The following is a 13,417-nucleotide window of genomic DNA, read 5'->3' as shown; positions in this document are numbered from 1 at the left end:
TGCAGGGCAGGGCGTGTAATACTGTCCTCTGTGACTTCACAACATATACTGCACCTTGGACTCATGGGAGCGGATATAGAGATAAAGGAGTCATCTCTCAGTATATATGTCCCTATCAGTATAGATATAATACCGGGAACGTCCGGGACTCCGTCACTCTGGAGATGGAGCTGGGAGTCTCAGGCACTCTACTGCTCGTCGTCTGTGCAAGTCTTATCCTGTACTTCTTTCAATGGAGACGGAAATTGAGAAGGAAAAACCTACCCCCTGGACCACCCCCTCTGCCTCTGCTGGGCACCATGCAACATATGGATACTAGGGAAGTGCCAAAGTCCTTGGTGAAGGTGAGTACTAATGATAATAATCAATCTTTTACCTTCTATTAATGCTACATGTGACCATCATTGTTCTTTATAAGAATGCTCTGAGATCAACAAATAACACATGGAGATTATGTTCTCCAGTAGTGATGAGTGGGTCCGATTCCTCATCCATAACCCCCTTGGCACTATTCGTGCTTTGGGTTTGGGGGAAAAAGTGCCAGGCTGAGTAGACAATCATCCATCTTGCAGCCTCATGGCAACCACAGGCATGTCCTCTGAGGGCCTGGCTGTGATTGGCCAGGTGAGACATGTGACTCTGAAGTATAAGAGTAGGGTCAAGTGTCCTGATACCATTACAGAAAGGAGACAGAGCTAGAGAGAGGCTGCATTGAAGCTACTGCTATAGAGGCTGCTATGCTGTAGGGCTAGACTTAGTACTATTAGCATTTACTGCATCATTCAGCAGTATCTTAATAGCCCAATCTCAGTATAGTTTACAGTTTTAGCATCATTTCTCAAAATCTTAAAGAGCAGTTTCAGTAAATGTTGTAGTCCCAGCTAAATCTTAAAGAGTCAGTCTCAGTATAGTTTGCAGTTTTGGCATCATCCACCAAAATCTGGAAGGTGATGTCTCAGTTTAGTTTGCAGTTCTGGAAACATCCAGCAAAATCTTAATGTGACAGTTTCAGTATAGTTTGCAGTTAAAGAGCAGTTTCAGTAAATCTTGTAGTCCCAGCTAAATCTTAAAGAGTCAGTCTCAATATAGTTTGTAGTTTTGGCATCATCCAGCAAAATCTGGAAGGTGATGTCTCAGTATAGTTTGCAGTTCCGGAAACATTCAGCAAAATCTTATTGAGACAGTCTCAGTATAGTTTTCAGTTCCAGCAAATCTTAAATGGGGCAGATAATGTTAAAAATATATGAGACTAGTTACTATAATGATAATAGAGGTTATTTATCAAGGCTTGTTTGCCAGGTTTTCTTTGGTGGACCAGTAGTTACACTGCCAAGTGGACATAAAGGGGAGTGATGGTGGTGGACCAGGAGGCAGAATGGGGGAGGTTAAAGCACACTTCTACACAGGGTACAATTACCGCTGGATGCATGAGAGCCTCCTGATATATTCGGACTGATACATTGATGCCCCAGCGTATGATATATATTCCAAAATATATATATTCCACTGTTTTATGTGCTTTTGACACCACGTATACAAAAAAATCTGCTCCGACTTGTCGTCTCTTTTAGATGAGTGAGAAGTATGGGCCGGTGTTCACCATCTACATGGCCCATAACCCAATGGTGATCTTAGCAGGTTACGACTGTGTGAAGGAGGCATTTGTGGATTGTAGTGATGTTTTCAGTGCAAGAGCTGTCACGGATCTGGGTCACTTTGTTTTCAAAGACTTTGGTGAGTTTTTCAAAAATATTTATAACAATATTAACGTATCAGTTAGGTATTTGGTGACCATGTTGCTCATACAAACTGGCCCAGTGGACACAGTTGCACCTTTTTATTTTTGATGCACTTTCATTATACAGCGTGTGACACAATTGTGGTGAGTCGCAGTTATAAATGTGGCACAAACTCCAACTAAGCCATATCACGCCCCTTTATGTGCACAGTTTTCTAAAGTGTCGGATGAAGGTCAACTGCGACACATTAGTGGCTCAGGCACTTTATACATACACGTGCACGATGTTCTTCTGGTTGTCTAAAAGATCCAAAACACTATCCATTAGGCTTCCGGTCATTTTGCAGGAAGAATCTGAGACAAGTACCTGAAGCTGAAGTGAACTCAACATTAACTAGGAATTTGGGGCATAGTTTAAAAAAACTGTTAAAACTTGTACTAATTAGAACTATCGTCCTGTAAGGGCATAAGTCTTAGTCTTGAAATCCATAGAAAACATCATGAGCTGCACAAGACCTTTCCTTCTCCCTGCATTCATGTTTCTATTCCCTTGTCTTGCCTCACCCTTTTTCCAGTACAGAAGAAATATAATGCAAAGGCAATAGAGGGGGTGCCCAACTAAAGGACATCCGACTTACAGACGACCCCTAGTTACAGACCCACTGTGACCACTGGTGATGCTCTCTGCATACTTTAGTCCCAGGCTGTAGTGATCAGCTGTAAGGTGTCTGTAATGAAGTTTTATTGATTATCCTTGTTTACATGACAGAACAAAATTTAGAAAATTTAATTGTCATAGGAACAAAAAATTTTTTAGCATAGAGCCACAATTAGAAAATATACCTGTTCCGACTTACATGCAGATTCAACTTAAGAACAAACCTAAAGAACTTATCTTGTACATAACCCGGGGACTCCCTATAGTGTATGAAATGGTGTCACCACATTATAGATGGAGGCAGTCATGCAGATAGTGGGGACGGATATAGTGACAATGTGTAGGCCTATCTTTCTCTCCTCCTTTTGAAGCAGCTACATAATTTATGATGAGTTGTACTCTGTTTCGGCCCACATGGGCCAGCACGTGGAATCTCTATGAAAGGCATTGGGCAGATAGGAAGATGAGCTCCTTGTCCAATCCCTTTAACTGGCAAAATAACTAAAAAATCCAATGTGATTGATCCACTGACATACTTTTAGATTTCTCATGTTGTGGTTTCAAGAAAATAAGTTAAACAAATCAATTGATTTGGAAAGAGTTTACAATGGACGTGCATCTCAATCGTGTTGATATCATCTCATTGCGAATTTTTCAACATTTGTAGATGGACATGGAGATGCGCTGTATAGGTAAAACTCTTTACAATATTTTTGTCCAAAGGAGTGATCCTGAGCAATGGAGAGCGTTGGAAATTGTTACGTCGATTTACTCTTACCACATTGAGAAATTTTGGGATGGGGAAAAGAGGCATTGAGGAAAGAATCCAAGAAGAAGCCCGGTGTTTAGGTGAAGAATTCAGGAAAAATGGAGGTAAAGGTGTTCTTGAAATCTACTCTTTTCGATAATGTTGTAGATACAATATTATTATCACTTATCACTATTATATAATACTAGATTTGAACATATTTTTGCATTTTTTACATGTTGAGCATTTACTTAACCTGAATGTCTCCTTAGACGACCCTTTCGACCCAACTGATTTTCTACGTCTGGCTGTCTCCAATGTCATCTGCTCCATTGTTTTTGGAGAACGTTTTGACTATGAAGATGAGAAATTTAAGACTTTACTTTTACTACTAAAGGAACTTTTCCTCACCCTTGCTTCTCCATGGGGTATTGTAAGTACAAATGCACCTGCTGTCCGTACAACATTTTTCAGATTATTTGTCTGTCTTCACATGTGACTACATTCTTCAATTTTAATATGAAAAATATTGGAAGAGAAATCCTATTGAAATGGTTCTTCTAGAAGTTGCCCTTCATTAGCCACTGGATATTTTCTGTGGGTAGGGGTCATCCGAACTATGTAGAATGTACAGTGCAGATCGACTATCATTTGTTTTAGTATTGTGGTCAACACTAGAGATGAGCGAGCACTAAAATGCTCGGGTGCTCGTTATTCGAGACAAACTTTTCCTGATGCTCGAGTGCTCGTCTCGAATAATGAGCCCCATTGAAGTCAATGGGAGACCCAAACATTTTTTTAAATAAAACAGAACATTAAAAGAACAGTGCAAAAAAAAAAAAAAAATTCCAGATGTTTGCAGATATTTTACTTGTAAGAACACATTGAAGTAACACTATTCTTCACTTTGCAGATGTCCGCGCGTGTCTTCCGATAGGTTCGGAGATACACGCGCACATCTGCAAAGTGAAGAATAGAATTAAAACATTAAAAACAGTGAACACAGGACCATTTAAGTGCAGTACACATTGAAAGAACAATATTCTTCACATTCCAGATGTTCTGAACATCTCCTAACTTAGCGGGAGACACGCGCGAACACCTGGAAAGTGAAGAATAGTGTTATTGCAATGTGTTCTTACAAGCAAAACATCAGGAAACATCTGGGATATTTTTTTTTTACAATAAAAATACTTTTATTCAATTTATTTTATTAATTTACTGCTCGATCTCGAGCCGGCGAGATACTCGTCCGAGTAACGAGCCGGTCCGGCTATGCTAATACTCGACCGAGCAGTATACTCGCTCATCTCTAGTCAACACACTATTATTTTTCCACAGCTTCTCAATGTCTTCCCCAAAATCATGTTCCACATCCCAGGTCCTCACCAGAAGGTCTTTAAAAACCTTGAAAAATTGAAAGTATTTATCCTGGAGTCAGTGGAAAATCATAAGAAGACTATTGATTACAACTGTCCGAGGGACTTCATTGACAGCTTCCTGATAAAGATGGAGGAGGTAGAGTTGTCCATGTCCACTGAATAATATATCACAGATGTTTCTATAGAGTTTACTTAGTATGACTGCATTTCCTATTACTTTTTGCAGGAGAAGAACGATCCAAAGAGTGAATTCCACTTTGACAACTTGTTCGGGACAGTGATTGATCTGTTTTTCGCTGGCATAGAAACCACCAGCACAACCCTAAAATATGCCTTTCTCATCCTACTGAAGCACACAGAAGTGACGAGTAAGTATTTGTGGATCTGTTGTTCATGGTGGTTGACTGTGTGTTTTGACCAACTACGACCAGTGGTGATTTGATCGATGTGTGGAAAGAGATAAGTATTGGTCTTTTTATAATTTTTACTCCATATTCATAGTTATTCATAGTTTATACGGTTGAAAAAACACACTTGTCCATCAAGTGTGTTTTAGGAAGGGAAAGGATTGCATGAGGAAGGGATTTAGGGGAAACATTTCTATATAACATAACCCTCAATGTTGTTTAGGTGTAAAAAGGCTTCTAGATCCTTCTTGAAGCTCTCTGCTGTCCCTGCTGTGATCAGTGCCTGAGCTCAGCTATTCCACAGATTGACAGTTCTCATAGTAAAAAAGCCCTGTCACTTCTCATGATTAAACCTTGTTTTCTCCAGAGGCCTACTAATTAAAAAAAGACATCTGAACAATCTTCTTAAGATATTTGGTTAAGGCCTATATTCAGGACACTGGATATATATAGGAAACTGCACCGCAGCCATCTTCAAGTGAACAGAGAAGTGATTGGAACCCCAGTGTTTAGCAAGAGAACAAATATTCTAGTAGTAAGCCCCAACTTTATATAAACCCACAAGCCGTTAAGAGGTAAAGCCCCTGATGGCCTACAGAAGTATCAGAGTTTATCTCGATTCAAAGGGTACCTCAACTTTCAAAGACTTTGTCCGAATCAATAATACATAGATTGTACAAGAGGTAGAACACAATTGTCCATTATATGGCAAGTTATCAGCATTGTCTGCCCATTTTAACCTCTGCAAGCTCTATGTGTGACTTTTAATATTCTCTGAGCAGCTGGATGAAGATCTAGCTGTTGCTAATCAGATACTGTTCATCTCACCCTCACATCCACATAGAATTTCTATGACATTTGACACCCTAGTAAGTAGTAAAATGTTTATACAAAATGAACCATATAGACATATATTGTATGTATTTAATGTATCTGTACAGGAAAAATCCAGGAGGAGATTGACAATGTGGTTGGACAAAGTCGATGCCCTTCGGTGGAGGACCGCACCAAGATGCCATATACTGAAGCCGTCGTTCATGAGATCCAGAGATTTGCTGATATCACACCCCTGGGTGTACCCCATGCTACGAGCAAGGATACAGTATTCAGAGGATACAATATTCCTAAGGTCAGAATGTTAAGATATTAAAGGAGTGGCGCAGGATTTGAAGATTATTATGCTTTGACACTTTCTTCCATGTACAGTTCCATGCGTTCCAGTTTGTGGGCTGCGTCTGGTGTTTCAGTCCAATCCTATTCAATTACTGCGAGATAGCCCATTATCAATAGCATTCCGAATTTTGGAAGACAGAAGTAATGTGTTTTTTCGACCACTGTCCAAACACTATCAAATTTCCTTGTTACTCACCAAAATTAAATCAAATACTCCCGACTTTCTCCTTCCAGACTTCAACAGATGTGCCATAGATAATGGGGCGCATTTATTAAGGGTTGCCCCTTAGTACTTTTTTGTAGGACTTTGCACCTTCTTTTAGGGGCAAACTACATGCACAGGTATTCAAGAAGTGCCCACACCAAGCCACATTTATCATGAAAGTCCAACAAAATTGTGTTGCACGCCCTATAATAAAGGTGCACCAACAAAAAAGTGGTGCACTCTTTCGGAGCATGAAGACTTGAGCTCGGACTTGCCAACATAAATGTGGCCGCCTGGGAGAGTACGCACCGGAACGGCCCTTTTTGTGCACAGAATACAAGCGCAGACACTTCACAAATACATGTGCCACCAGTTTTCAAGCTGTTGCAAGACCTTGACTCCGAGCTTGTGGTCTGCAACAGCTTGAGATCCACAATGGGACACCGAGCTTAAAGCACAATCGAAAACTTCAATCTATCACAATTTAATAATTCTACCTAGATAAAATATTCTAAAATATTGTCAGAACACTAAAAGCTCTAAATTATTTTCAAGAATTTTTAACCCAATAGATACTGTATATAATTGATTACTTTTGTCTTCTGTTAATGACTACATTATTATAATTAATTCGAATTATCATTATTATTTTTATTTATACTATTATATAATTATGCTACTATCCCTAGGACACAATCGTTTCTTCATTGCTGACTTCAGTATTAAAGGATCCCAAATATTTCAAGAATCCTCAACAATTTGATCCAAACCACTTCCTGGATGAAGACGGGTCTTTAAAGAACAATGAGGCCTTCTTACCATTTTCTATTGGTAATAACATAGTAGGATTGAGAGCGTAATTCCATGGGGTATTGTGTGTAGATACCGTACTTTCTTTATTGCATCAGTCCAAATATGTGTACTTTATGTCCTTAAAGGGATTCTATACTAAGGAAACTACTTACTTGTTAGGAAGGGCCTTGGCAAAAGGCAGATCATAACATTCATCCCATTGATGGGCCCATCATGTGCCATAGGGTGCAAAGAGATTGTGGGTCTTTCTAACTGTCTATAGTATACAAATTCTCTGAAGTGAACATGGGAACAGTTTCAAAATCAGCCACAGTTCCCCCAAAGTAGAAATTACAGTAACAGTGCCCAACAGTAGCCAATAGTCACAGTACAGCCAGTAGTGAGCTGTCACTGTGCCGAGACAATGTTACTCACAATGCCCCATAGTAGCCTATATTCACAATTCCCTCACAGTAGCAAATAGACACAGTGAAACCACTAGCCAACAGCCACAGTGCCCCCACAGAAGTCAATGGGGCTTCCAGTTAGCAACAGTCAGAATGCCCCGTAGTAGAATATGGTCACAGCCCCAGTACTAGTCATAGTGCCTCCAGTATTCCATAATCATATCATAGTGTCCACACAGAAGCACATAGATACAGTACTAGCACAGTAACAATAGTCTTAGAGCCCCACAGTAGCTAGTACCTCCACAGTTGGCAACAGTCATAGTGCCTTATAGTAGCTAACAGTCACAGTGTACAAGAGTAGTCAATACTCACAGGGCAACCACAGTAGCCAATAGTAACAGTTACTCAAGAAGTCAATACTTGGTGAACCTGACCATAAATGGTCAGCCCACAGGGGAACTCAAATGTTACAGATTTGCACAAATAAAAAAGGGGTCTAAAATGACTGCCGACACCTTTATATGGCTTCTAGAACATATTTTGTTCAACTTGACCGACAAAGGGGGAATAACTATATGGTAAGTACCAAATAATTAAAGAAGGTGCGCCAAAATGTAGCACACAGTTTAGACCTACTAAAACAATGGGGCTCATTTACCAAGGGTCCGAACGCTGCACTTTCGTCGGTTTTCCTGAATATTTCCGTTTTGTGCCAAATTGCCGCTGGATTTTGGCACACGGGATCAGATTGTGGTGCATCGGCGCCGGCTTTCACGCAACAGAAACCAGGGGTCGTGTCCGCCAGACAACTCGACAGATTCGGAAAAAAAGCGGAATTTAAAAAACTATTTGTGTCGCAAGATCAGCACTCACATGCACCGGGAAGAAGCAGGTGAACACCGGCGGACCTCGGCACAGCAGCGACACCTGCTGGATTTCGGGCGCACGACCTTAGTAAGTCCCGGCAGACTCAAATCCTTGTCGGTCACGACTGGACCTGGTAAGTAAATGTGACCCAATGTCTAAAAGAAGAACTTGATGGTCTTATACTGCAACAGATTGGTTAGCACAATGATGAATCTGGTGCAGCTCTGAGACGCATTAGTGAATTCCACCAAATGTTTTCAAAACCTTTGTTCTATGGATAATAAATGCACTGCAATACTTCCTGTTGCTATATTTTACTATACCATAAACAGTAAATGCACAAAGATGGCAGGAGCTTAAAGCCTACAAGTAGCCGGTGACAAAAGCTTGGCACCCCACAATTTTAACATGCAGGTCAGGGGATGGGGATCTGAGTATGGACTGAAACTCCTCCCCCTACTACTCGGCTCCTGCAGGTGCTATTGACTATGGCACCTACAGAGTAAAATTTTTTGGGATTGGAATCAGTTCCGATTCCAGAATCTGCCAGTAGGTGTCTGCTATATCAAAGCCAGCACCTTATTAACCTGGGGCATGTTCAGCTATGAAGCTCACTAAATACATCAAACAGGATATTAAGCCAGTAAAATACTTTCCTAACAGTAGGTAAAGGAATGAAGATGAGTTTTCTAATTTGACAGCCCTTGAAGGGTGTTTCCACATTGACAAACTTTGTGAATTTACCTAAAGCTTTTACTGTGGATTTTACTCTCTGAATTGCTAAATCCACACAAATGCTTGTACCGTGGTAGATTTAGGCCCCATGCACACAAATGTATTGCTCATCCAGGCTACAGCTGGGTGCATGAGTGAGCGCTCCTCAACCCTCCTCTCTCCATTGAAAGCCGAGCCGCCGGTGCCGTAAGAAAGCAAAATATAAGACATGTCCTATATTTTGCCATGCAGTTGCCCCACTTGGCCCCGCAGGGAGGAGCATGACTCATTTTCATTATATTCCTAGAGTCATGCTCCTCCCTTCAGGCCTTGCACAAGGTATAATTCAATGAACTGCTGTGACTGGAGTGTTCCTTTAACATTGGCACCAAATCTCCATGTTTGGAAGAGCACAAAGTAAATTCAATAAGAAAGAAGTGAGAGCAATGAAACTCACTTCTTATCGTTTGTCCTTTTTATGATACATTTGTAAACACTGGTAATTTTTTGGACCTCGGACAAAGATATGTCTGGGGTTCCCTAGTCCATAGCTTCACTCCAATGGTAGAGCTAGAAGTCTAATTCAATGTTATGTCATATCATTAATCGGCATTTGCAGGCTCAGGATGGGACCTCTTAGCCAATCTTTGATACTCAAGCAATAGTTGGTTTGTTTTATGGATAAATCTGTCCTGATAATAAATATATTTAACCTGTTGATCAGTCAGTTGAGTCAATTGTCCATTTTGTTTTCCCCAGGAAAGAGGAGCTGTCTTGGAGAAGGGCTTGCACGAATGGAGATCTTCCTCATGGTGACCACCATACTACAGAAGTTCAACCTGAAGTCTAATAAGGCTCCAGGAGATCTGGATATAACCCCCGAACCTGGAAAAAATGGAGCAGTAGCTAGAGATTATCAGCTCCACGTGGAAGCTCGATGATGACGACATTACAAATATATCCATAATAAAGATTTTTTTACTTGTTGCAACATACAGTATGTAGGATGAACCAACCCAGCGTCTCAACACATGAGATCTGCTGCCAATTCTTTCGTCGGTTATATTACAGACTAAGGTCTCAAGACCCCTTTTTGCTTTATTATCCTTTCCTGTTCCCCACCTCAAAGCAAATTTTATTTATCATATATCCCATATAGTAAAAAAAAAGCATAAATCTGGATCACACTTGCCATCAATAATAACTCACACCTTAAAAAATTACCCCTAATGCAGCTCCGTACACATACATGTAAAAGTGATGATTGTGTGAATAGGCACAAAAAAAATAATAATAAGTTTTAAACAATGAAAATTGAAACCCAGAAAAACGTAGACTGCAAAAAATTAAATGGTGCCATGCGCTACACAGAGCAGACAGCGGGAGCTCAGGGAGTTAAATGCATGGCTCAGATCCTGGTGTAGAGCAGAGGGATTTGGGTTCCTAGAGCATTGGGCTGACTTTTCACTGGGGTACAAGCTGTTTTCTGCAGATAACTTGCACCTAAGTGGAAGGGGGGCTGCTGTGCTGGGGGAGAAGATCCTGGCAGGGGTGGCGGAGTATTTAAACTAGGTTCGGGGGAGGAGGAAAAGGAAGACACTGGGGTAGACAGGTCAGAGAGGGGGCAGGTTATGTTGGTGGGTGGTGAGGTGGGCGGTGTATGGGGGCCTAAGGCAGTGGATAAGGAGATCCACAAGTTACAGAACAGTGGTGAGGATATATGTGCCAGTAAAATTACTTTAAATCAGATAAATAACTGTGGAAAATTAAAGTGTATGTTCACAAATGCCAGAAGTATCACAGGCAAAATGGGCGAGCTTGAGGCTCTGATATTAGAGGAACAGTTAGATGTTGTTGGTGTAGTAGAGACATGGCTTGATGCATCGCATGATTGGGTTGTTAATATTCAAGGTTTTACACTCTTTCGGAAAGACAGGGCAAATAGGAGGGGAGGTGGTGTATGTCTGTATGTCAGAAGAGGCTTAAAAGCGATTGTGAATGCGTCAGTGGTCTCAGAGTGTGAGGAGGCAGAAACTTTGTGGGTTGAAATTCAAAGCCAAGAGAGCTTTGAAAAAATTATTTTTGGTGTAATTTATAGACCCCCTAACATCTCTGAGGAAATAGAGGGTCACCTACATAAACAGATGGAGCGGGCTGCACAGGAGGGGACCGTAGTGATAATGGGAGACTTTAACTTTCCAAATATAAATTGGGGTCAGGGCTCGTCTTCATCTATGAAGGGGAGACATTTTATGAACATTCTTCAGGATAATTTTATGGTGCAGATTGTAGAAGATCCCACAAGAGGTGACGCATTGTTGGACCTTGTGATTTCCAACAATGAGGAGATTGTCCAAAATGTCAGTATCCGGGAACCCCTTGGGAACAGCGATCATAATATAATTATTTTCCTCTTAAACTTTAAAAAGCAGAAACAGGTAGGAAAATCGAAAACTTTGAATTTTAAGAGGGCTAATTTCCAAAAATTCAGGGCTGCAATACAGGATATAGACTGGGATCAGATACTGTCACATGGTGATACTAATGTTAAATGGGAGAAATTCAAATCTATCCTGGGTTTTTATACTTCTAAATTCATTCCAATAGGCAACAAGTATAGACGGGCTAGATTACACCCCTTGTGGCTTACAGCTACAGTTAAAAGGGCAATTAATGAGAAAAAGAGGGCATTTAAAAAATACAAATCTGACGGGTCACCAGAGGCTTTCAATACTTACAAAAAACTTACCAAAATCTGTAAGAAGGAAATCAAATCAGCCAAAATACAAAATGAAAGACAGGTAGCTAAAGATAGCAAAACAAATCCCAAGAAATTTTTTAGGTATATCAATGCAAAAAAAATTGGGTCAGAACAGGTTGGACCCCTTTATTCTGAAAATGGGGCATCGGTGACTGGAGACCAAGAGAAGGCGGAGTTACTTAATAGGTTTTTTAGCTCCGTTTATACAATAGAAGAGAGCACTTCTGACTTGGGTGGTGCCAGTGCGGGTCATGCACCCTGTGATATACTAGACTGGCTAAATGTAGACATTATCCAATCTAAGCTCAATAAAATCAATGTGTACAAAGCTCCTGGACCAGATGGGTTACACCCCAGAGTTCTTAAAGAACTCAGTTCTGTTATTGCTGTACCACTGTCTTACATCTTCAGGGATTCCGTAATGTCTGGTGTGGTGCCGAGTGACTGGCGCAAGGCAAATGTGGTGCCAATATATAAAAAGGGCTCTAGAACTTCGCCAGGCAATTACAGGCCTGTAAGCTTAACTTCCATTGTGGGGAAAGTATTGGAAGGGTTAGTAAAAGACTACATACTGGAGTATGTGACATCAAATAGTATAATAAGTGACAGCCAGCATGGGTTTACTAAGAATAGAAGTTGTCAAACTAACCTTATCTGCTTTTATGAAGAGGTGAGCAGGTGCCTGGATGGAGGAGCAGCTGTGGATATTGTGTTCTTGGACTTTGCAAAGGCATTTGACACTGTCCCTCATAGACGCCTGATGGGTAAAATTAGGGCTATTGGTTTGGCAGAAATAATTTGCAATTGGATTGAAAACTGGCTGAAGGATCGTATCCAGAGAGTTGTGGTCAATGATTCATACTCGGAATGGTCACCAGTTATGAGTGGTGTACCCCAGGGTTCTGTGCTTGGCCCACTACTTTTTAATATATTTATTAATGATATAGAGTTAGGAATTAATAGCACCGTGTCTATTTTTGCAGATGACACCAAACTGTGTAGTGTAATACAGTCTATGGAGGATGCTCATAGGCTGCAGGGTGACTTGGACAGACTGAATGTTTGGTCATCCACTTGGCAAATGAGGTTTAATGTGGATAAATGTAAGGTTATGCACCTGGGGGCCAATAATCCAAAGGCAAAATATGTCCTTGGGGGAGTAAATCTGGGAGAGTCCCTTGTTGAGAGGGACCTGGGGGTACTAGTAGATCATAAATTGAATAACAGCATGCAATGTCAATCTGCTGCCTCTAAAGCTAGTAGGATCTTGTCATGTATCAAAAGTGGTATGGACTCTCGTGATAGGGATGTAATATTACCACTATACAAAGCATTGGTTCGGCCACACCTGGAATATGCTGTTCAGTTCTGGGCACCGGTCCATAAAAAGGATGCCCTGGAGCTGGAGAGGGTTCAACGTAGAGCCACAAAAATGATAAGGGGTATGGAGGGTCTTAGTTATGAGGAAAGATTAAAACAACTAGATTTATTTAGTCTGGAAAAGAGACGACTACGAGGGGACATGATTAATTTATTTAAATATATGAATGGTCCATACAAAA

General features: G+C 40.8%; 1 protein-coding gene across 1 annotated transcript; it reads left to right on the top strand.

Moving 5' to 3' along the window:
- Positions 1–10,087, top strand: LOC140077750 (cytochrome P450 2C8-like). The gene is made up of 9 exons (XM_072125191.1): positions 1–344; positions 1,572–1,734; positions 3,120–3,269; positions 3,417–3,577; positions 4,486–4,662; positions 4,753–4,894; positions 5,875–6,062; positions 7,001–7,142; positions 9,854–10,087. The coding sequence occupies exons 1-9, from the start codon at positions 165–167 to the stop codon at positions 10,033–10,035; spliced, it is 1,485 nt and encodes a 494-aa protein (XP_071981292.1). The 5' UTR covers positions 1–164; the 3' UTR covers positions 10,036–10,087.
- The last annotated feature ends 3,330 nt before the right edge of the window (positions 10,088–13,417 follow it).

This window comes from Engystomops pustulosus, chromosome 9 (genome assembly GCF_040894005.1).
Source record: "Engystomops pustulosus chromosome 9, aEngPut4.maternal, whole genome shotgun sequence".
In the NCBI taxonomy this organism is placed as follows: Eukaryota; Metazoa; Chordata; class Amphibia; order Anura; family Leptodactylidae; genus Engystomops; species Engystomops pustulosus.
Note: the sequence above shows the minus strand (reverse complement) of the source record. Positions and strands in the feature narration are given on the sequence as shown.

Coding starts and splice junctions, on each gene's coding strand:
- LOC140077750 (XM_072125191.1), top strand. CDS start 165: ATGGAGCTGGGAGTCTCAGGCACTCTACTGCTCGTCGTCTGTGCAAGT. Junction 3,578..4,485: donor TTGCTTCTCCATGGGGTATT/GTAAGTACAAAT, acceptor ATTTTTCCACAG/CTTCTCAATGTCTTCCCCAA. Junction 7,143..9,853: donor CTTCTTACCATTTTCTATTG/GTAATAACATAG, acceptor TGTTTTCCCCAG/GAAAGAGGAGCTGTCTTGGA.